Consider the following 25,200-nt stretch of genomic DNA (forward strand, 5'->3'; position numbering starts at 1 on the left):
TGATACATTCTTTTTGTGGGAACTAGCAAAAGAAAACTTAATATGAAAAGATTCCAGCTACATCAAAAGATGTAATGTTATATCCTTCCAGTTATTTTTAGCTATGTCGTATCATTTATAAATTATCTGCTTTTTTTCCTGATAAAAAAGCACATTTCTAACATTTTAACAATTCTCTATACACTAAAGTGATTATATTGTGCAGTTATTATATGCAGTCCTATATGAGTCCTTCTGTATTCCAATTCACAGCTTATGAGTTAATTTATCATAAACCATCTTGGCATAAAAGCCCACACCCATTCCCAACTTCAGGTTCATTCCCAAAGATGTGATTTTTATTAGCAGGACTTGCAGACAGACAAAAACATTCTTTTCACCACCATGGTGCCCAAGCAAAGGGTGCAAATATACTTTTACTTCATCTGCTGAAGAATAAGTATGTCTTAGTTGTCTGTCAATCATAATTCTCTGCTTGTTATCAAGCCAAAATTCACAAAAGCAATATATCTTCTATTTTAGTACAACCAAATACTCCATTAATCCTCAGAATTCATTAAAGCATGATGCAGGAAATTTGACTTCCAAAGAAGCTCCACTAAATAAATAAGAGACACACAAATTCAGTTCATTAAAAAATAGAATTTTCATTGAAAATGATCCTGTGGAATATATCCCTTGCATTTAATTCAGTGTTACACCGAAATATATGGTAATGATACTACTGAAACAACAAGTTAGAAATCAGAATATTGTTTAGCAATATTTATTTATTATTGTTATAAAAGCTCAGAGATCCCAAATGTTTCTACTTTTAATAAACAATAAACACATGTAGAAGCAAGTATTGTTATGAACGAAGGAACGATGCATATATTATTTGTCAAAGAATACATATCTATTAAACAACCATATTCTGGTAAAACTAGTCACTGCACCTATTATTTCTGGTCTAATATAATCTATATTATATTGTAGGAATTTAAAACCCACCCCTCTTCTAGAAAAATGAAATATTTTAGGAAATATTAAAAGGGCAGAATATTTCCCCTAAAGGGAGGCAGAAATTCACACACACCCCACATTTGTTAATGGGCCATTAAGGCTGGGCTAGTCTATTCTACATAACAAAGATCTACCTCCTTCAGGCAGAACCATTTAATTGCCCTTTATTGTATCACCCAGCAAGATTCAACCAAACTTAGCACACAGACAACCTATAAAGCTAGCTATGACCTCTGACAGCAACCAGTCAGGATATTCTTCCTGTACCTCAGAAAGTTCAAAGCCAGAGAGGGCATAAAACCCCGGGACTCTCAGCATCTCTTCCTTTTTTTTTTTTCACCCAAGACCTCCAAGGCATGTGATCCTGTTTATCACTAAACCTTTTTTCCAAGCAACTTCCATGATTCCAGTGTCTTTTTTCCCACTTGGAACTGAACCCAGAAGGATATATTGTTTCTTCCAACAATTTAAGGGAAGAAAAATGACCCAATAGCTCACGGCTTGTCTAGTAGTATTCTACTAAATCTCTTGGGTGTGTAAACTTTAACTGGGTGAAACAGGCATCTTACAGCAAAACTTTGTAACAAAGATCCCTTACTAGAGCTTACTTAATCTGTCCAAAATTCATCTATGATTCCTGTGGAATTGAAATTTGGCAAATTTTATAAGATAAATTCTTGACATAAAAATTATTATAAAACCTTTTATGACATAACACAAAATGTCATAAAATGTTACCTGTGGTCAAATTTATGATATTTGACTGTGCTATATAGTTCATAATGGGGTACTTCCAAAGTAATAAACCTCAAATATCTTCCTGAATTTTAAAGAACTTTTCAAGTACATTAGAAGCGGGCATTGAAGAATTTGCTCCACACTTATTGAAATAACTTTTCAAAATGAAATCATATCATATACTTGCCTCTAAGAACCACAACATATTTTTCTTGATTCCCTGTTGATTTAGGATTGCACATTGTACAAAGGAAAGAGAAATGCCACTGAGATTTTGTTATTTCATCTGAAAACAAAGCCTACAAGGAAGGCCAGAGAGATTGTGGCAGTCAGATAAAACTAACTTGATATAAATGGCTATCATATAGAAACCTCAAGGCAGCATGAAGTACTTAGCTTATCCTGTTTAAATTTTCCTTAGTTATTGTATTGTTCAGTAAGTTCAAAAGTTGTGGTGCTCCATCACTAGAGGCTTTCAAAAAGAGTGAGGGAAATATACCCCGAAAGGAACCACTAAAACAATGCAGAAAACTTAAAACAGCCATTCCCCCTTTAAAAAAAAGTCAACCCCAAAGCAAATGCAGCAGCTGAGAGGGAAACTAAGAGCAGCTGCTCATGTTAATTGAAAGCCTGGGCGTGCTGCCAAAAGTCATCAACCCTTCCAACTCTATTATTCTATGTTCTCTATGTTCTAAATTGGGTGCTTCACAGCAGAAGCAATAAAGCTGGCTGGACCACACATGCATTATATTCATGGCCTGTATGATCAAGCTGCACCACTGCCCTATCCTGTATCTTTTCCCCCCAGGAAGAAACAAGAAGTAGCCAATACTGCAGCAGCTATAAAAGGTCTTGGGGAACTCAGGGAGTATCAGCTGATCACAGAAGTGTTACTTAATACTCTTTATAATGAAAATGTTTGTAATCTTGTCCTTCTTCCTGAAGGGAAGAGATTAATCCCATCCCTAGATGAGTGATTGATGGGTTTCCCTGCCCTAATCCTGTCAGTTTCTGTTGTTTATTGACTTGATTCAGCATGTATCAGCTGAATTCCAGTTGCAACTGTTAAGTGGTTCTTGGCTGTCTGCTGGAGCGATTAACTCAGTGATCCCCAACCTTTTTTACGCCGCGGCCCGGTATGCCCAACCTTTTTTATGGCGCGGCCCGGTACGCAGCTAAGGGCCGCCATCTTTTTGATGAAAAAGTGCTTCCGGTGACCTCACCGGAAGCACTTTTTCATCAAAAAGATGGCGGCGCTAGCCTGGTGAGCTTTTCCGGCAGAAATGGCTTTCTACCCGAAAAGCTCACCGAAGGCTGGAGCCATTTTTGATGAAAAGTGCTTCCGTGAGCTTTCTACCCGAAAAGCTCACCGGAAGCACTTTTTCATCAAAAAGATGGCGGCGCCAGCAAGCCAGCGGCCCGGTAGGACTTGTTCCACGGACCGGTACCGGTCCGCGGACCGGTGGTTGGGGACCCCTGGATTAACTGAAGGGAGAGAGAGAGAAAACAAAACTACTCTTGCACTTTATTTTTAGCCAGTTCTCTGAACTGTATAAGCAATTAACTAACGGTTGGGGCGAACCAGTGAGAACTGGCTGAATCCCACCTGTGAGTAAATCTGCATGTCCAGAAACTGTCCTCCACAGGATAATACAGAATTGTGTCTGTCCAATGTTTGCTTTTCCAAGTACTGTAGTTGGATAGCTAAAGTTTACTGTGGTATCTATATTCTTAGTTACTCATCAAGTTTTAGGAATGAATATAGCATGTAAGCACTATGTTTGACTACACTGATCAAAATGTTGGACTTAACTTTATGCTATAACAGTAGTCCTCAACTTATGACTGGTTGCTTAATGACCAATTAAAGTTTCAATAGACCCTTGGCCTTTAGAGCTGTTTGCAACATCTCTTGATCATGTGACCATGATTTGTAACTCCTCCCCCCCCCATTCTAGAGTTTACATCCAGTTTCCAGCAAAAAAGGCCCATTGGGGAAATCAATTTACCTAATGACCGCAATGTTGCAAAAAATACCCCAAAGTTGCGTCCGGTCACACGATACCTCAACTTTACAACCACAATGACTTATGACTGCAATTCCAGGATCAATTATGGTAATAGGTTAAGGACACCTAAATATCAATGTCACTATAAAAACAGAATTTAAAAGATACATTTTGGAATTATAGAAGTTCTTTGTCCATATGTTAAATAATGCTAACATTTAAACTGGTGGATAGTTAGCTGGTGACTTAGTCATAGCTTGGATTGGCATGCGGTGAAGGCCTTATTCTGGACTGGCCTATGCAGACTCTCTCCCTGCATCAACCTAGGGTATACCTAGGTTGTCTGAGGAGCTCTGGGAGATGAAGCACATAAAGAGACATCTGGAATATTATTAGAGGTTCATTTAAAAAATGAAAGATTAAGAGTTGCTGCAGCGCAGTGGTTAGAATGCAGTACTGCAGGCTACTTCTGCCGATCACCAGCTGCCAGCAGTTTGGCAGTTTGGGTTTCACCAGGCCCAAGGTTGACTTTCATCTTTCTAAAGTGGTTAAAATGAGGATCCAGATTGTTGGGGGCAATATGGTGATTCTGTAAAACCACTTAGAGAGGGCTATAAAGCACTGTAAAACAGTATATAAGTCTAAGTGCTATTGCTATTACATTGCAGTAATAAGCGTGGCAAAACACTATTATTTCTCTTATTTTAATGCATCTGACTATAGTTGCCTAGTGGCCCTATTTAAGGTGGCTTGATATCTACTGCAGAGGGAGGGGTCCTAAGACTATCTGCAGGACTGCTGTACAGAATATTCTTGCTAGCAGGCAGATATACCGTTTCCCTGGAAACAAGACCTATCATGAAAATAAGCCCTAGCATGTTTTTTGTGTGTGTGCCTAATAAGTGCTACCTCCAAAGTAAGAGCCTGCAAAGCAGATGCCCACCCTTTCTGTTTGGTTGTTCATAGTGCCAGAGCCACCAGGTGAGGCAGGGTAGTGATGGAACTGCCCCACGCAACCATGCACCAGCTTATCTCAGGGCTCCCACATTGGAAAAAAAAAATAAGACACCCCCCAAAATAAGCTCTAATGCTTATTTTGGAATCCAAACATGGGTAGTCATCTGAATCTCCTCAGGCCTTGGGTATTTGCCGGTTCTCTGAACTACTCAAAATTTCCGCTACCGGTTCTCCAGAACTGGTAGAACCTGCTGAATACCACCTCTGAGGATGATTTAATCCTTTTCAATCCAGAAGCACTTCAGTGCTCCCAACATGACTATGTAGTAATATTGGATTAAGAAATACACAAATAAATTTTCCCAAAACTAAATAAATGAGGGTGAAGTTATATGATACCAGGATTTTCCAGCAATATCTGGCGATAAAAAACTTCTGACAAAGCTAAACACTGAATCTTTTTATCAGATTGTTACATCAGTTTGATGATACTTCAAAAAAAAAAAAACTTTGCCTCTTAGTTGAAAGGCCATTTACATAAGAAAGAGGACTGTATATCTTTTCAGAACCAAAGTGCATATTTAAAGATGTTTAACCACCACTGACTGACTTAAAAGTTGACAATTAAGGAGGGAGTCATAAAATGAGGGAGCATGCTTTATGTATTCTTTCAGAGGAATTATGAACATTCTGGCAGCCATAAAATATGACATCTGCATTCTGAGAAGGAATGTTTTTATTGCAAGATGATATGAATATCTGACAAACAGGGACAAAATTAACAAGGAATTGCACGGAAATAGTTCATGCAAGAAGTTCCCCCTCAGCCAGTAATAATGTAATAAATACTGCTACGCATGCTTACTTCTTTTCCCTACTGAATTTTCAAAAGTTTCATTTAATTTCAGTTGGTTGTTTCTTCATGAAGTCCATACAAAAATATGGAATTAGGAATAGCTATCATATTCTGATTATCCAGGACAAGAAGTACAAGCATGTGAAAATATGACAGTCAAAATCCTATCTCTTTTTATTAATCCAGAAATTTATATTTTTTTCAAGATCACAATAAAATTGAAATAAAAAAGCAAGGACATATTAAAACCAGCAGCCCAAACTGATGTTGTAAGCTAGAGCAAATGGGTGCTGAAAATCTTAAAAGCCTGATAGTCTTCTAAGAGAAAATATAGTCTGTCTTTCTGAAAATAGATACTTGGAATTGCACTTGGAAACATACTAGGGAAGCTATTTGAATAAGGGAGCTTACATTCCTTATTTAACCTTTATGTGCAACACAGCTTATTCTTAACAGGAACACTTACAACTACAGATTTAAGAAACAGTTTATCTGAAATGGCTGTATGTCCTCAATGTTGCCAGCGTTGTCATGTTCCAACATGTGAAATTACAGGCACTTCCACATATCAACCATCTTCACTTTCTTACTTCAAACCTTCAGACATATTCAGTATTCCCCAGAAACTGACAAACGCTGCCTTCACTGATTAATGGGAAGTTGCAAAATTGACTCTCCAGCCAGCATTCAGCTTTGCTCTCTGCCTTTGTCTCTTTGTATTTGAAATCATAAGGAAGTAAAATGAAGCTGCCATTAAGTAGTATACTGAAATGATGGCTACCTTTTTGGCTCTAAGGAAAAAGCATAGAGATATGGCAGTTAGGCATCAAAGCACCTTGGCTCCATCAGTAAAGGAAGAAAGGTGAAGCTATGAGGTGGGTAGTTTTGTGACTAGGAAAACGCCCAACTGGCTGCTCCACTATTAATGTTGCGGAACTCTTATAAAGTCATGGGATTTCATGTGCTCAGTTGTTGAAGAAAGGCCAAACCCCCAAAACAAGTGGATACAGAACTACAGAAACATTAAATGGATAGAGACTATAAAGATATAAAGTATATCTTGTTTCTTGCCAATCTGGCCCATCTTTCTCTTTCTTCCATTTCAAAGAACTAACATTTAATTGTAAAGCAGGTAACCGGCAATGACCAAATCTCATATTATTGTAGTCATATTTTAGATGATTTTTTTTTGCTTATTAAAAAAAACTTTAAAAAAAAGAGTAGTGTCCAGTTTCAACTCTGAAAATCAAGTAACAATTTCAGAAGATGGCTTTATTCACTCCTTTTATTTTCAGATGCAGGGACAGATCCTGCAGAGGAAAGAACCCCCAATCAACTGAGCCCATCACTAGACCAACTTTTATAAGGGTTGAATACAAATTTAAGACATATTTTAAAAATAGATATGGAAGAGAGAGAGAGAGAGATTAAGCAAACTAAAAAAAAAAAGTTCATTTATAAAAGGTACGTATGTCAGTAATCCTGGAAACAAGATAATGAGGTCAGAGCAATTTAGCAATTCCTCCTTATTTCTAGCTTGAATGTCTCCTTGGTCAGTTTCAATGGCCAAGAACTTAACTCTGGCTTCAACTCTGTTAAGAGAGGGAAAAACTCAAATTTCCAGATAAGATATTGAGCAACAGTTATCTTTTTCATCCTGATGAGTTTCCATTTTCTGGAAACCAGGAACCAGGAAAAAAGTACTTTATTTAGCACTTTTCAAAAATCTGGCTCCCCCCAAAAAAAAACAACACCATCATTCCCTCTAAAAACCTACATATTGAACTGAGTCTAGAGCACAATGAATTACAATTCCCATGTTCAGCACTGAATATGGTTACACTGGCTGGCTATACATGTTCTTTCCTTAAGTTTTAACACATTTCTCATTTTCAAAATAGTAATTCTATTACTTAAGCAACAGATTATGAATACATGATTGAGCTATAACATGTTTCTCAGACAAGAAACCAATATTTTGTATCAAAATCTGAAGACAATAATGGTACCTAGCATTTGCCCAACAGAATTGCTCCAAATCCAGTACAAAGAAACAGTGGCATTTACAAGACCTATATAAACTTAAAATACTCTGATCAATATCACAATATATATCTAAACAAGAAAAAATATGATCCACAATACCTATGATTCAGAATGAGGTCTCAATGCAAAATGTGGGAGTTATCAATCAACAGGAGTATTACATTTAAATTTCTATTCAAATTGGGTTTTTTGTCTTTGTTTTAAGGTTCAGGAATGCCTATACTATTCTACAGGTCATCACACTTAGATAAAAGGTATAGCTGATCAGGATAAGAAAATGGTATTAAAATAATTCATTACATAGAACAACAGGACTAGTACATAATAAGAAGGAAGAAATGTAGAAAATTTTTAAAAATGAAATATGTATGTAATTTTGCTTAGCATGTATGTGATTTTTTCCCATATATATCTTTATCCACATATAAACTCATCTTCCTAAAGTATTATCCTTTAAATGGATTGTATTTCAAATCCAGTAATTATCCTAGTCAATTCCTATAATAATTCCCACACCTGCAGGACATTGGATAAGGAAGTCTGAATTATATTATCAGTTGAGACTGCACAGAAAAAAAATCAGCTGTATGATTAATGTTAGCCACCCAGAATGTCATGAACAGTGAGGAGGCATACAAATGTATTATAATTTGGTTGGTTTTATTGTAGACCACCCTCATTCAGTCTGAAGTTAGGTAGTGCCCTTCAGGGGTGTCCAACCTTGGCAACTTTAAGACTTGTGGACTTCAACTCCCAGAATTCCTCAGCCAGCTTTGCTGGCTGAGGAATTCTGGGAGTTGAAGTCCACAAGTCTTAAAGTTGCCAAGGTTGGACACCCCTGGCCTAAATTAAAGAAGTTAAAATAAAAGCCATTGTCCTAAATATTTATTTAGAATGTAGATTTATTTAGAATCTTTAGAAGCCATGCCTCTCAACAATAAAGAGACTTTGGCCTATTTACAAATAGTAAGCAGATAAATATAAAACAATTAATTTTTTTTAAAAAGTATATAAAAATTAAAATCAAAGATATGGATGTCATAGGGTTGAGATCTTCTTATCCCGTCAACCAATGGTGAGTGCCCCTCTTGGGTTCCCAAGCCAACCGGCAAAACTAGCCTTTAATATCCTTCTGGAAGGCACATTGCTAACAGATATTAAATTTATATTATGCAATATAAGGTACTGAATGATGTGAGCAAGAGTGCTTCTATCCCTCCATCCCAAGCATTTCATGTTTGGATGACAGATAACTAACCAAAAGCCACCTACTAAGCTTTGTTGCCAAGTAATGATTTGAAGATGAGTTTTCATTCCCATTACATCAATGTATCCCCATATGGAAGAAAATATCTCCAGAAGCATTATAATTTTTCATACTTCATGACCTTATGTACGCTGTTAGTTAGCTAACATGACTTATCTAATTTTGTGTCTTCTAGATGTCTTGAAATTTTATCTGCTAAATTTCTGGCCCTGTGACACAAAGGTAAAATACCTTTTCATAATATTCGAATATACAATGACAAAGAATTACTCACAGCTTTGGCTTAGCAAGCACGGGTGGTGGTGTTTTTGTGGGTGAAAGCAAATCACCAGGGTGGGATTTGTCAGTTTTGGTGTTGCCATTTATGATCCCATTGACTCCATGGGTAGGATGAATTCCATTGGTTTTCTTCTCCACAGAGTTAAGTTGTAATTCAAAAGCTGCTACACTTGAGCTGGAATGACTGATCTTGGAGTACTCTGAATGCTTTGGAGGAAGCTCGACAGAATTAATCTCAGGAAATGAAGGTGGAGGTGGGAAATGTTGAAAGTTATCCTCATTCTGTGCTCTCGTTGACAAATCATGGCTGGCGCTTTTGCAACTGGCTAAAATAGAAAGGAAAAAAATAGCACAACATCATAACACATTATTTGAATTATCCTCTTATTTTATTTCATTGAAAATGAGATCATTACTTTAGTCAGTTACATTGAACTGTTATGCCAAGAAAGACAGTCATTTTTAAATTCTCATGAATATTTGAACTTAAGGATCATAAATAAATATTTATTTATTGTTATTATTCATGTTACAAGTGGAAATTGAGTTGAGAATAGTAATTAATTTATGCTCAGTATTGGCTAAGTGAATGAATTGTGTGTATCAATCTTATTTGAATTAATCACAGATATATAATACCACTGTGTATAAAAAACACCGACTTATTCCAAGACTTTTGTATGCATTTCTGGTTTAAATTTAATACTCACAGGAAAATTACCGGGGGGTGGGGTTGGCATTTGTTTTTAAGTATGAGTTACTCATTTTTTCCATTTTGCCTCTGCTGCCACCTAGCCTCAAAATCTTAATGTTAAAATTTGATCAAACTTATAATTAATTTCTCCCTCTATGTAGTAGAAAACAAAACAAATATGGGAGGGGGGGGGATATGGATAATTAATCAGGAATTTACCCGGAGCCAAGGTATAAAATATCCACATTACACATTCCTTCCTGGCAGTTACAGAAACCAGAATTTATAGGAATATATTCTTAACTGCCATCATAATGAAATATACAGCTGACTACATGTTTTATCATTAATACATAACATTTTTTATTCTTATTAATTTCTTCATGATTTAAAAAATATCGACTGAAGTAGATTTAAAAGAAAAATCAGAACCATTTTGTGCTAGCTAGAAACCATGGGGGTTTCACCTCAATACTTCAATGAGGAAAGGAAATGGTTTCATTTTTCAATATAATTGTACACTCATAATGGCAAGATAATTTAATGCATAACTTAGCTTTTTACTATATCAGTACATTTTTTACATAGTTTTATTTTTGTAGTTTGTAATCCAATTGAAACAGAGGTCAAATTTCTTCTTTTATAATTAGCAGCTGTATTTTTTGTAGTTGGATCCACAGAGTTTATTTTACTGCATTTCCTAATGCCACCTCTAGACAAGATGGGTGAAATAGAAATCAAATAAGTAAGTAAGATTTAGTTCAAGGGTTCCCAATTTTGGCAACTTTTAAGATGTGGACTTAAAACTCCCAGAATTCAGCTCCCAGATTTCCCCAACCACGCATTTAAAGTTGTCAAGATTGGGAACCCCTATTTTAGAGGATTATATAGAATACTTTTAGATATGTCATTATACATTATACTTTATACATTCTTTTTACCTTGATGTAAAGTAATACATCATCAGTAAAAGATGTGGAAAGATAACATACAACGGTACTCTAAATGTATGTGGTGCAGCTGGGTCCAAACATCACTCTGTTTCATTTATATTGTAGACAACACAACCCACCCAAAAACTGAATACCTGACAGCACAGTCAGTTTGGCAGTGCTTGTGACTGATCCATAATCATTGCTTGCCATGCATGCAAAGATTCCTGCATCTTCAGGAAAAGTTTCTGCAATCACCAAAGTACATATCTCTTCTAAAAAGCAACCAAAAGAAAAAAAACAATTTTGCATTAGGTTTCACATAATTAGCTTTGGAATTCATAATATTTAGCCTCAATCTTAGATCTAGGACAAAAATAAAATGTACAACAATGATTTGCTTTATTGGGAGGCTGCCTTTCTTGATGATCATCTTAGCCCTCTGCTCTTTTAAATTGCTATAAGTAGTTAAAGCAAACACTTTGTTCTTTCCATCATAAACCATTTACTAGATATTAAAAGCAGTCTAAATCAAGCTTATCATCTAATCAAGCCAGAGTTCTCAAGATACAAGTGACTAAGCTCAGATTCTCCTACTTTGGATACATTATGTGAAGATCTAGCTTCTTAGAGATGGTTCTAATAGTGGGAATAGTAGAAGAAAAGAGAAGAAGAGGTATATCAGAAAGATCAGATTACAGATAGATCATCATGGAAAAAAATCTATGTTGTCATCTAAGAGGTGACAACAACTTTATACCACATAATGCCATCTAACCCAAGAAGACTGACTATAAATACAAAAAGCTATTGATGCATATGGCAAAGCAACTAATAGCTGTAGTGCACCATAAAGTTACAACAGTTCACTCAGCAACTGTTTAAAGTTATGACATACCCCTCCCCAAATACTTACGACCCAAAGTTACAAATGTTACAGCACCATGGCCGTCATTCACACTTACAAATGACAGCAGAGGCACTACAGCATTCACCCTGCCTACCCCCCACCTCCACCGGGACTCCACAGCTATTGGGCCTGTGGAAACTCACTTACCTTGTTACAAACTAGTGAGCCATCAGTTCTTTTGCCTGCTTCAGTGCATATGCAGAAAATAGAGGCTTAAAGTAGTGAGAGATCATGCAAGATCAGTAGTGTGAAATCTCTGCTGTCATTCGTAATTAACTTTACAAACAGATAAAGTAACCTGGTCTTTCTGATATATCTCTTCTTCTCGAAATCTTGCACTACTGATCTTGCATAATCTCACACTACAGTACTTTAGGCCTCTGTTCTCTATGAACCAAGGCCTGCACAACATCCACTGCAAAAGGCTTTGCAGAGGGAAGGCCTCATGTGCACTTACAACCAGCGCATTTGATTAGCAAATGTATGGGTGAAAGGAGGGAGTAATCGCAGTCAAGTTACGTGATTCCCTCCTACAAATCCTTGGGTTATGAATGTACTTGGCAGGCTCTATTACATTTGTAACTCAATGACTGCCTGTATTTTATTGCAGATGAGCCTTACGTTAAAATTGGCTTGGAATTGGATGCTGATAAAAAAATACAACATATGGAACAATAATTAATTCCCTCTAAATTCAGTTGGCCTTTCCTGTGACTGCTTCAGGACTAATTCTTCTCCTTACCCAAGATACTCAAGCATTCAGAAGCACTAATGGTTTATAGTATGACAATTTTACAATATATACCTACACATGTGTGTACATATCTTCTATTATAGCCATTCTTAAGCAGCTTATGCCAAATAAGATTAAGATAATGTATTTACTATGTAATCATCCATAAAATTTAAAAATTCTAGTTAAAATAATTCAGTTCAGATGGGTATCAAGGCTCTTGAGTTAGCACATAAAAGCCTTTTTCCCAATAGCCAGAAGTACAATTGAAAACTCCTGGTTATTTGGGCAACCAGGGTATTTGCTTACATTCCAACCTTTTTATTCATTTAAGAAAGGGCTAAAATCTGCACCCAAATACAATCTAACTCAATCTTTTCTATACTGTACCTTTATTTAGAAGCAATGCCAGCCTGAACTAACTATCACTTGGCTTTCCAGCGTCATCTGCTATTCTGAATATTCTTTTCTAATAATAAATTACATAATTCAGGACTTCTATACTAATTGTCCACCGACACAGACCAAAATAAAATCTTGTATCCCCGCATTTATTATAAGTCCTTCCCATCTTATTACTTTAATAAATTCTGTTTAATGGCAAAAAGTGTCTAGGTTCATACATTATTTGCTTTAAACATAGTTTTTAGTCAAACCTTAATGATCCAATGCATAGATAATGTTAAGTATTGGCTGCAGCTAACAAATAGCAAGTTAATTACATCATCCCCATTGTGTTTCATATTAATTGAGAATACCAGCCTTTGAGCCAAGTTTTTAAAACTCAGCTTTAATTAGCTAATATGTGTTCATATTGCACATTATGCAAAGTTAATTTCATTTTTTCTCCCTGAAAAACAAATCTAATTTTCTGCTAAAACATGCCTGCATGATGTGTTTGTAAACAACTTTGTAGCATCATCTAAAAGATGATGCAGAATTGCTCCAAAGGGAGGGAAAATAGTTTTTAAATATGAATACTGCATACTCAAAATAATTTAATGAGAAATATATCATAATGCCCTCTAATTATCTTGTACCCAAAATCAGTGTGGTTGATGTTTCACTTGGAGTTCTTAAAAAGAAAGGCATGATTTACTTCTAAATTGCAATCTAAGATCTATAAACACATTCCCCCTAAAGTCAGTGACATATTTTTATTTGAAACTGTTTTCATTTTTGGAAATAGTGATACATAGCCATGTATTGAAGATATCCTATGTTGGAGATGGCCTGAATGTAAAAGAAAAAATTGGTATGTTCTTTAGACACTGAATGTAAAAGAAAAAATCGGTATGTCCTTTAGACACTTCAACAGTTTCTGTTGACTTACAGAATAGTCTGAAAAATATGGTAAGGCTTGATATTACTTGGAATTACATGCATTAATTTTAGCTGATCTAAATAACAATGAAATATAAAAAATAAGCAGACTGTATTTGTCTCCCCCAGTTACAGAGATCTTACGATATAAGCAGTATTAAACAAGTTATTTCTGTAAAATTCAATGTGATTATTATGTGGAATACAATTTCATGTATCTTGATAAAACAATTATATTGATTAGCAACTGCCCAATTCTCAGTAAATAGTGTGATATTAATATGGCAATAAAAATTACAGAGAGAGTTGGTTAAACACCTTCTGCAATTAATATATAGATTTTGTTTGCTAAGAAGCCTTTTCTAGATCCATGAAAACAGAAGATAGTCGGAGACTAAGAGAGTTTGATAAAAACTTGGAGTGGGTTTTACTATGTGAATGTTCAAAATATAAATCCAATGAAATAAAGTATTCTGAAAACTTTTATTATTTAACAAGTCCCTGATGATCCATTGACCAAAAAAGAAAGATATTGATTTTTTTAATGTATCAAAATACAATTGTGTTAAAGAAATTCAATATTCTTTGTGGCTCCTTCCAGACAGCTGAGTAATGGCCAAAGCATCAGCAGCTGGCAAATGATTCTGTAGATCTCTTTTTCTCCTTCGTTAAAGGAACTTTACTTTGAAGGAGTCAATCCACATAAAGTCAAAATGTCAAAATAACATAGTACTGAACAGGTCATTTGACAAACTGTGTTGTTGGCCTTAAATAATTTGTCTGGCTATTAATTTTTCAAACAGTCTGAAAACATTTGTTGTTGCAGGCTGATTTCTGTCTAGACAAAGAAAGGAGTGTAAAACACATTAAGCTGATAGAACTTAATGATTTAAAAAAATCTGTTTCATAGATTTTCAATTTCCTGAATCTCCAAAGTTTCTTCCCTTCCCCTTTCTTCTGCTTTTAATTCCCTAGTGCCTAACTAGGGGCGGTAAGTTACAAATGTCATGTATCAGAAATGTATAAATAGCAATTATCCTGTTTCCTATTTATTACTGTAGGTTTTTAAAACATACCATCAGTACAAAAAATAAACCCTTGGGGCAGAATGGGGCAACTCACCGCTGCCAACTCAACACCACCATCTTGCCGTGGCCAACTCACCACAGCCAACTTGCTGCGGGACAATTCACCATGGAACAACTCACCATAGGACAGGTCAGAAATTCAATTTATTTTTTTAAAATAATTTATAAATTATTTTAATGTTTGACATTCACATTTCATTTTATCCCTCCTTTTGCATCCTTTCTTTAATGATTTTATTCCACCATTTCTTTGATACTAGTGTAACTCTTGACCTGTAGTGAGTTGTCCCATGGTGAGTTGGCTGTGACAAGTTGTATTGCAGCAAGTTGGCCATGGGAAATTGGTTGTGGCAAGTTGGCAGTGGCACGTTGGCTACAGTGAGTTGTTCTAGACCCACCTTGGGGACTGGAATAAACATTCAACTAAACCCCATGAACTGTAATATGTATTTTAGTTTTCCCTAATTCTTATAAAGTTATTATTGGAAAGAGTGAGCTCCAGAGCTGTACCAGTTTAACCCTCATCCCTCCAAAGAAACTAATATTTATAAGATCATATGAAGAAAAGACTGCCTCCAAAAGAGTTGCTTATTACTAGCTCTTTACAAAATATTTTAACTACGACACAAGAAATCAATACTTTTAAAAATGTGATGCTTACCAGGTTCTGCTGTAGAACGTGGTTCTATTTATGACATCATCCAAACCACAGGTTAAGGAAGAGAAGCAGGAAGAATAAAGTGCATTAGAAATGTTATTATGCAAAAGATAACAAGCCTTAGAATTTTAAGAACTTTAAATTCAGAATACAGTTAAAAACAATAATCATTTCACATTTGTATATTTTTACTGCATGTCTACTTTAATGGGAAAATAATCGGCACTTGCTTTTCTTTTCTTTCTTTAAACAAAGTTTTTATTTTTTACAACAAACATACGAACAAAACATAAAAACATAAAACCCTCTTTCAATTATATACATACATTGTGTCAGTTGGTTACAATCTTTTGTGCTACCATTTTTTTACCATTACTCACAAGTTATATAAATCCTCACCTTATCAATCTAGCTTGTGCTTATATAATATCAATTATTAAATATTCATTTGACTATTTTTCCATCATTTTATACGAGATATTCTAATTTTCATTATGATTTGATCTTATACATTCATCCAATGGTTATATATTTTATATTGTATTCTATATCAATCTATTAACTTTTATTATAAGGCTTACTAATCTATTTCTTTACCATGTCTTTTTATCTAACCATTGATAAAATAAATCCCATATCATATAAAATTGTTTATCCTCTTGTTCTCTAATTTCAAATGTCAATTTACTCATTTCGGCAGGCACTTACTTTTCTGAAGAATTCGGAAGTCTGGAGAATCATGAATTTCAACCCCTTGACGAAACCAGAGAACGTGCAAGGAAGGTGCTCCTCTTACTCTACACTCAAATACAACTACTTGTCCTTCATTTGCTGTTGAATTTTGAAGTTCCTGAAAGTTTGATATACAAATAAGCTAATGAAAATACAGAAAATACAGAATGTTTATCAGAAAAATACAGAGTGTCAATCAGAAAAAGTAACATTATAACGGCAAATTATAACACCAACATTGGCAATTAACAGCAGCTGTTGAAATCTTTTACTTGTTTATTATTTATTATGTTATTATTTTTCCAATTCTTTATTTGGATAGTGCAGCTTTTATTTCCAACTAAACTAGCGCAGGGGTCCCTAACCCCTGGTCCATGGAGCAGCATCAATCCGCAGCATGTCAGAAACCGTATCATGCAAAAAAGCGAAGCTCCATCTGCAGGATACAGGCAGTACACCAAACTACATCCCTTCCGGTCCATGGAAAAACCTCTCTCCACAAAACCAATCCCTGGTACCCAAAAGGTTGGGGGTTGCTGAACTAGAGTCTTAAGTCTAGGTCAGGGGTGTCAAACTCAAGGCCGTGGGCTGGATCCAGCCCATGGAGTGCTTAATTCTGGGGCAGCCGTGGAAACGATGAAGGACTGGCCTGCGGTATCTCTGCCAGCAAAAATGGAGTTTGGATGACCTCCTCCAGCCCTTTGCCAGCAAAAATGGACCTGCGCATGGCCCCCCGAGCTCCGTTTTTACTCGCAGAGGGCTTCAGGAGGCCATCCAGGCCAAAAGCAAGGCTGGCAGAGGGCTTCAGGAGTCTGTCTAGGCCAACCCCACCCCCTTCATTTTCGCTGGCAAAAAGGGCTAGCAAAACAAACTAAAAGCAAAACAAAACAAAAGGAGAAATATTTCCCCTTTTGCATTTGAACATCTAAGAAAGGACAGGAAAGGAGAAAGGGAAAGAGGAAAGACAAAGAAAAAGAAAGAAAGATTGGAAGAGAGCAAGGAAGGAAAATGAAGGGAAAAGGGGAGGAAAGAAGAAAGGAGAATGAAGAGGGAAGGAAAAAGAAGGAAAGGAAAGGAAAGGAAAGGAAAGGAAAGGAAAGGAAAGGAAAGGAAAGGAAAGGAAGGAAGGAAGGAAGGAAGGAAGGAAGGAAGGAAGGAAGGAAGGAAGGAAGGAAGGAAGGAAAGTCCTGCCTTAGCACTTGGCCACCAGCAGACAGCAAGGCTCCTCTGGAGGACAAGAGTTTGACGTTCTTCCTAGTTTCGCCTTCCTCCGCTGGAGACAATGGATCCATCCGGGTCACCACAGGTGCCCCTACCAAGTGATGTTGAGCTGGCCACACACACTCCACACACTCCCATGAGGTCAAACACAACCCTGATGCGGCCCTCAATGAAATCAAGTTTGACACTCCTGGTCTAGGTCAACATATCTCTCTTCTCTTTCGTCTTGTCTTGAACAGATTTCCCAGCAAGTTGAAGTTCATATATCTTGTTATATATATCATATAAGTTACTGAGGAACCTTGCTCTTGGGTTCTGAAAAAAGAAATACTTTTTCTAAACAAAGAGTCCCAGTATTGGCATAAACCTTGTGATGATCAAGTTATGTTGTGATCAGATGTTTACTGTTCTGTCTTTAGACTGCTGGCTGAATATAAAGACAGACAGACAACTCTATAAAGGCTTCCATACAAAGTTTCTTTATTGGATCACAAGGCATTCTCAAGGTGTAACTCACGGTTATGTTGAGATTCACCTAATGTTCAACTCTTTGCACAGCTGACTTCATAGTGTAAAAGAATAGTGATCATTCATCCCATAATGATGGAGCAAAGGGTGAGACACCAGCATGATGCTGGGGTCTGAGCAAGAATAAAGGAAACTCCCCCAACCAAGCAAGGGTCAATTCAGTGACCAATCAGGATTACAGATGTGACCACATGACACGAACTACATTTCCCATGATGCATTAACTATATTTACCATGAGGCATTCCCTTAAGGGGACAGCTCCCAATTCTAACTTAACTATCTCAATTCCCAATTACCTATATACTATCTGGACAGCACACTTACAGCTATGGAAATTTCATTTATTAACCTATCTGTCTGCCTGCCCGCCCATGTCTGCCTGCCTGCCTATGTCTGTCTGTTTGTCTGTCTATGTATCTATCATTCAGCATCTATGAAACACAGATATTTCCTAAGTTAATATCGAGGAAATGAAATTTCAATGTGCAGAAGCTTTATAACAATGTATATTTATAGACAATGCTTTTTGCTGTGGAATTGATGTAGTTCCTTTATGAAACTTTATAGGAGATCCAAAACAACTGTTATCTACCATGCGGAACTATAGGACTTTTGAGGGAGATCAGGTCAGGAAACAGAGTTACACTATACAGTCTACTATAAAATTATAATATACAATAGCAGAATCTTAAAAGTCTCATAAAAATTCTTTCCCTTCCCATCTGCTCTTATACTGAGAGAATTAAGGGAAAGCAGTGTTGAAGTTCTCCCACATCTCTCCAGCCTAAAGCTGATGAATGGTAGTTCAATTGCATCTTCAAGGCCATCTCTATACTCTACACTAACCCGCATGTCTTTTATAACATGTTTTCTACCTTTGACTTTATCAAGAAAAAAAATTATGAAAAAAATATATCTGTACAGCACCTTTTCCACTAGTAGCAATTATTTTATGTATAAGTACTTATGCATTATCCAAATATTTTCAAAAAACATACAAAAATTGTAATTTGGAAAATAAAAAGTGAATGGAAAAAGTTGCAAAAATTTTAAATGTTCTGGCTTTCTGTTTTATTTTTTATTTATTTCTGACATTTTTGAATCACCCATCTCCCTCAGAGAGGAACTATACAATAAAATGTTAATAAAGCAGCATGTAACAACTAAAAATTTAGAAGGAGGCCAGGAAGATTAAACACTGTTAAAATTAGTTTAAAAAGATGAAGAGAGGGCTCTTAGGGTGGTGAGAAGTAATTATGGAGTGACTTGAATCCTAAAATCTTCACATTTACACCCCAATCTCTTAAGGTCCAGAAACCATTCTGCAGCCTAACTTAGGGATTTTTTTTTCAGGATTTGTGGAATATTTAAGGGTGCGGTTTAGGGCATTTTGTCTTCCACTTTTGTTCCAGCTCTTAATTTTGTGGAAAACAAAAAACAAAAAAAAGTACCATGTATCAAAACTGCACCTAAAAGTGTAACAAATTTTACCATATTCAGTTTCCAAAGCTTGAGATGTTAGAAAGTTGCATGCAGTCCAAGACTAGCCCATTCCATCTTATAAAGTGCAAGTAGTGGAAGCTAAGATTTCAGAAAAAAGTATTTCTGAAAAAAAAATCCATTTTTTTTCCAATAGTATAAATCACCCTTCTAAACCAGTTGCTTTCCAGAAATGCCATCTCTCAATCCCCATAATTCCTAAGAATGCTTAGTACCCCATTGGGAAAATTGGCAGACAAAAAAAAAAACACCAATTCTATTTGTTTACCACTCTTCTAGGCTTTAAATTATCCATAGTCACATGGTTTTGGGACAGAATATTGGTTGAGAAAACAGACCTTTGTAAAAATAGGTGCAGCATGGCTAGGCTTTGATCCATCTAATTTGCAGAGATGTAAAGTAGGACTTTGAACCTGTAAAATATCATATGCAGATATTTTAAAGCATGTCCGCACCATTAATAATATAAAGTGCAATTTAAACAATAATATAAAGTATATTTCAATTCTCATTTTCTCTCATTTTCTATTGGTGAATATAGCATAAACATATTAAAATTAGTATTTCAGACTGAACTCATAAAGATATATTTATGTGACTAAGCAACGACACTGAATTATCAATGGTGATACACCATTTTCAAAAGTGTCCCTAGCTTTTTACACTTTGATAATTTATATGAACCCTAATTAATATGAATGTCACTAAGAATATAATTCCATGAAATCTGTGGTTCCTAATTTATATGCTCTAAGACCAGAGGTAGTATTCAGCTGGTTCGGACCGGTTCTGGTGTACCCGTAACGGAAAATTTGGGTAGTTCGGAGAACCGGCAAATACTACCTCTGGCTGGCCCTGCCCCCACCCACCTGCTTGCTGAATCACCCCACTCACCGGGTTTGCCTTTCAGGTGGGGAGGCTGCATGACTGGGAGCCGTGCTGATCAGCTGGGAGGTGGCAATGGACCAGCTGGGAAGCCAATCAGTCAATTCAATCAGACCTTCCAACTTCACGAGATCTTTTTCCCCCCGAGAAGTTGGAAGGTCTAACTGAACTATTTTTAACTCATAGTCACATGGTCTTCTTTTGTTGCCCTGCATGCAGGAGAACGGAGCTGGAAAGCAGGTTAGTGAGGGAATTGTGGATATTCTGGAATGGGGTGGAAGTGAGGGTTTTGCATTATAATGCAAAATCCTCACTTCCATCCCATCCCAGAGCAAAGATAATGCAAAATCCTCACTTCCACCCCATTCCAGAGCCATCATAATGCAAAATCCTCTCTTCCACTCCATTCCAGAGCAACCATCATTCCCTCACTAACCTGCTTTCCAGCTCCGTTCTCCTGTGTGCAGGGCAACAAAAGAAGACCATGTGACTTACCAATTTTAAAAAAGGTTCGGTCGGACCTTCCAACTTTGTGAGATCTCCCTTCCCACAAGAAGTTTGGAAGGTCTGACGGAACCTTTTTTAAATTAGTAGTCACATGGTCTTCTTTTGTTGCCCTACACACAGGAGAACGGAGCTGGAAAGCAGGTTAGTGAGGGAATGATGGTTGCTCTGGAATGGGGTGGAAGTGAGGATTTTGCATTATCTTTGTTCTTGGATGGGATTGAAGTGAGGATTTTGCATTATGATTGCTTACAAGTAAGAACCAGTAAAAGAGGAATGGAAAAATCCCTCTCTGTAGATCAGCATTTTTCAGTCTTGGCAAGTTTAAGAGGGGCGAACTACATGCTGCCTTGGGAATTCTGGGAATTGAAGTTCAATAAACTACTTTTTGGTATATCTTCTTTTTGTTGGCCTTGCCTACCCAGTCACACACCCACTAAGCCATGCCCACCAAGCCACACCCACAGAACCAGTAGTAAAAATTGAATCCCACCACTGTGTAAGACCATTAACAATAATATTGACTTGCAACTTTTACAACATTAAACACCATAGTTTGGGAAAGTCTGAACAAATATTGAAATATGATCCCTGAAAAAAGAAAGATGAGAAATATGTCACACTCAAGGTCTCAGAACAGCTTCCAGTATTACTTTAAACAGCTACATTATATGCTTCTTTGAAGTTCCGGCTACATTAGTATTGATATTCCGTTAGTATGAACAGGTGCTATGTTGCAGTTTTCTCAACTATGATCTGGAATTGTGAAGGATGAGCCACAATAGTTTTCTGGCTGCTCAAATGTTATATGAGTCTCTGTATGGTGAGGAGAACTGAATGTAGTGGCTTAATTTTCTAAAAAAAAAGGCTTTCAAAAAGAAATATATATTGAATTGTGAAGAAAGCAATGAACATAAAAAAGAACATGGAAAAATATGTGCTTGAGCAAGATACTGCATATTAAGAAAATGAAGACAATTTCCAAAAGTGATTACTTTAAATTTATGGTCCTCAATCTTTGAGACTCTGTATTTCATAATAAATCATCCCCACTTTTCCCCCCCGCCGCCCACCCCCCCCAGCGCGGGCGCCGCCTCTTTTTTTCCCCCCCCCCCCCCCCCCCCATACCGGTGCCTCACGAGCTTTCCAAAAGTGACGGCTTAGCCCCCCCCCCCCCCCCCCCCCCTTTTCTAAATTTATGCGCTCCCGAGCCCATCTTTGGGGAACTTGTATATTGGACCCATATAAATGATCAAGCTTTTCAGGAAATGTCAGGAAATGAGAAGCACTGATTCATGGATATACTTACATAAAACCATACCTAATTCTATCTTCCTTATGAATGTATCTATAATAAATTTACCACAAAAGGCTCAATTTTTAGTTTTGTAGAATCAATCAATGAATGCAAATACCCAAATGCAAGTACAGATAGTCCTCAACTTACAACTACAATTAAGCCCAAAATTTTTGAGTTTTGCCCCATTCTATGTCCTTTTTTTGCCACAGTTGTTAAGTGAATCACTGCAGTTGTTAAGTTATTAATATGGTTGTTAAGTAAATCTCTCTTCCCTGGGAGCGCCATCACTTGAGACTTTCAAGAAGTGATTGGACTGCCATCTGTCAGAAATGGTGTAGGGTCTCCCGCTTGGGCGGCAGGGGGGTTGGACTAAATGACCTACAAGGTCCCTTCCAACTCTGATTATCTGTTATCTGTTGACTTTGCGGGTCAGAAGGTCATAAAAAATTATCGCATGACCCTAGGACACGCAAGCGTCATAAATATGAATCAGTTGCCAAACATCTGAATTGTGGACATGTGACCATGGGGTCACATACAATAGTTGTTAACTGTGAAAAATGGTCATAAGTCACTTTTTCAGTGTTGTACTTTGAACAGTCATTGAATGAAGTGCTGTAAGTTGAGAACTACCTGTAGTCTGCCATATTCCCTTAAAAATTATTTATACATTAATGGTCTCATACCTGAACCTTGTACAGGAAGGTGAGTAAGGACCCTTCATAAAATAAGTGCATCAAGAATAGAAGAATCCAAGGCAGAAAAGAAGGAAAGCTCTTATAGTTGCAGGATATATCTACATGTTATTATTAATTTAATAATAATTTAATTAATTCTCCAGTTCTGTAGAAGATCTGCATGAAGCAATGCCAGGGGCAATTGCCTGGATAGGTGGACATCCAGTTATGAGGCCACTGCACACACCCCATAGCGTTATATTGATAATCACATGGACTGTGTCTATATGTTTACTTCTCTTCTGTCATATTCTCATCATATGCTAAATAATAATACATAAATAATAATAAATGTAATAAATATTCTATGTTTTAAAGTAGCACATAAATATATACCTGCTGATTAGGCACAGAGATAGGCTGGATTACTGCTGTAGTAATTCCAGACTTTGGGGATGACAATCCAATTGTCAAGGAAACAGAAGTGCTTTTCTTCTGAGCTCTGAATAAATGGACAAATCAAAATGCAGAGAGAAAGTCATTTAGTGTGCTCAAACAATGCTTCCCATTTCATGAAATAGAACACCGCAGACTCTATTCTCATGACTAATTCAATCGCTAAGTTCCACACTCATTTTCCACCCTGTTAAGTGGTAGGGAATAGGAATAAAGGTTAGTATGGGAGAGGATGGGTCCAACAGCAGAGCATTGGAGAGAAACGGTTTGGTCTCTGCTACTCATCGGTGCTACTGGCACTGCTTTGAACCCTTATCCTTCAATCAGCTAACATTTTAATGTTAGAAATTGCTCCAAGCTGTAATTATACACATCTTAAAGTAAAGCAAGTACGTTTTTTTTTTCCTTTCAAAGCTGATTTCTCAAATTTTTACCTTTTTCATTAATTTTTCTAAAAAAAAAAAAAAAAACAGGCATTCCACATTTGAAGTGATGGTTATATTTTTGTTCTAACAGTCATACAAAGATTGTGGGTGTAGATCTTTTGCTTAGTAAATTTGCTGTCAAAAGTTTAAATTAAATAAGGCATTCTCGTCATTGCAGTGCCCCATTTCTATGCCATCCAATTCAGACGTAGTATTCACATTGCTCTTGTAGATAAAAGTAGTAACTTTTGTATGCCAGGCTGCTTAAATCAGCTGATTACTTAGTATAAGACATTCTGATTAGGGACCTGTAACCAATTAACTACATTTTCCATTGTCTATTTCTTCAATAAGTAGAAAACCGCAGCTTAATATGTTTCCAGTGCAGCAATGAAACTCTAACACAAATATTTCCCCATCAAATTCTTTGTATTTTAGGAAATATTTCTTACATATAAACCCCAGTTATACATTACAACAAAGATAATTTTACTGATATGCTTGGAATCCATCTTGGGAATATTAAAAAAAATAGCCTTCATAGTCATCCTATGGTCAAGGTTCAATCCAATACATCAACAGCACTTGATTATTGATTAACAGTAGTTAATTCTTTCCCTGCATAAAGTGATTACAGGAGGAAGATATGAAGCAGAACAGCTTAGCAATTATCCTTTCAGATGGCCATAGAAACATTAAACACAACATAGTTGGTTTTGTTCTGTAAACTCACTGGGGCATGGCTCCAGATTTTGTTTTGAAATGTTCACTATCAGAATCAGAGGAACTGCCACCTGCAGAAAAGTAGGAAACAGAATCATTAGTGATAACATCAGGTGTAACACAGCTGCATGTTTATAAACAGAATATTTAAGACAATCTTCATGATTTCAGTATTGCTAAAATTTCCATGGCACTTTGGTCCTCACCAGTCTTATCCCATCCAATTACTGTAATTTATTAAATTTAAAGTTTTTAATATTAAGACACATGAAAAGAAATTAGCAGTCTACAAAGCTAGAATTTATGTCTGGTTTTCGTAAAACTCTTGAATTCCATGCAAAATCCATCTACTTTCTTGGAAAGCAAAAATAACAAGTGTCCTTATCTTAGTGCAGAAATGTCAAACTCAAAGCCCGCAGGCCATAGCCAGACCAAAAATGTGGTTAGATCTCACTTGCAGGACCGCCCTGGAGACAATGAAGGGCCTGCCCAGGGACAGTGCCCACCCCGACTTTGCCAGGCACTCTCCGTGGCACACAGGAAGCAGTGAGCGTGTAGGGACTGATGTCCCCAGTGAAAGGGAAGTGCTCTGAACTTGTTCAGTCTGTGAGGCAAGATGGTCAATGGAGAAGCACTCTCCACCTCCTATGCACAGGTGGGATTTAACAGGTTCTCACCGGTTCACCCCAACCATTAGTTAATTGCTCATGCAGTTCGGAGAACTGGTTAAAAATAAAGTGCAAGAGTAGTTT

At 36.7% G+C, this 25,200-nt stretch overlaps 1 protein-coding gene across 3 annotated transcripts in view; it reads right to left on the minus strand.

The window, feature by feature from the left end:
• The window catches only part of PALLD (palladin, cytoskeletal associated protein), a 183,848-nt gene that overhangs the window by 98,987 nt on the left and 59,661 nt on the right, over positions 1 to 25,200 (minus strand). For all 3 annotated transcript variants that reach the window (XM_087963345.1, XM_087963347.1, XM_087963346.1), the window contains 7 exons: positions 24,459 to 24,519; positions 23,241 to 23,346; positions 19,817 to 19,891; positions 16,204 to 16,345; positions 15,499 to 15,522; positions 10,939 to 11,058; positions 9,153 to 9,483 (listed from right to left, as the gene is read on the minus strand). In XM_087963345.1, the coding sequence (XP_087819471.1) occupies positions 9,153 to 9,483; positions 10,939 to 11,058; positions 15,499 to 15,522; positions 16,204 to 16,345; positions 19,817 to 19,891; positions 23,241 to 23,346; positions 24,459 to 24,519 (859 nt within the window). The remainder of the gene's footprint in view (positions 1 to 9,152; positions 9,484 to 10,938; positions 11,059 to 15,498; positions 15,523 to 16,203; positions 16,346 to 19,816; positions 19,892 to 23,240; positions 23,347 to 24,458; positions 24,520 to 25,200) is intronic.

This window comes from Notechis scutatus, chromosome 4 (assembly GCF_049901735.1).
Source record: "Notechis scutatus isolate UNSWTSFEM ecotype Mainland chromosome 4, rNotScu1.2, whole genome shotgun sequence".
Taxonomy (NCBI): domain Eukaryota; kingdom Metazoa; phylum Chordata; class Lepidosauria; order Squamata; family Elapidae; genus Notechis; species Notechis scutatus.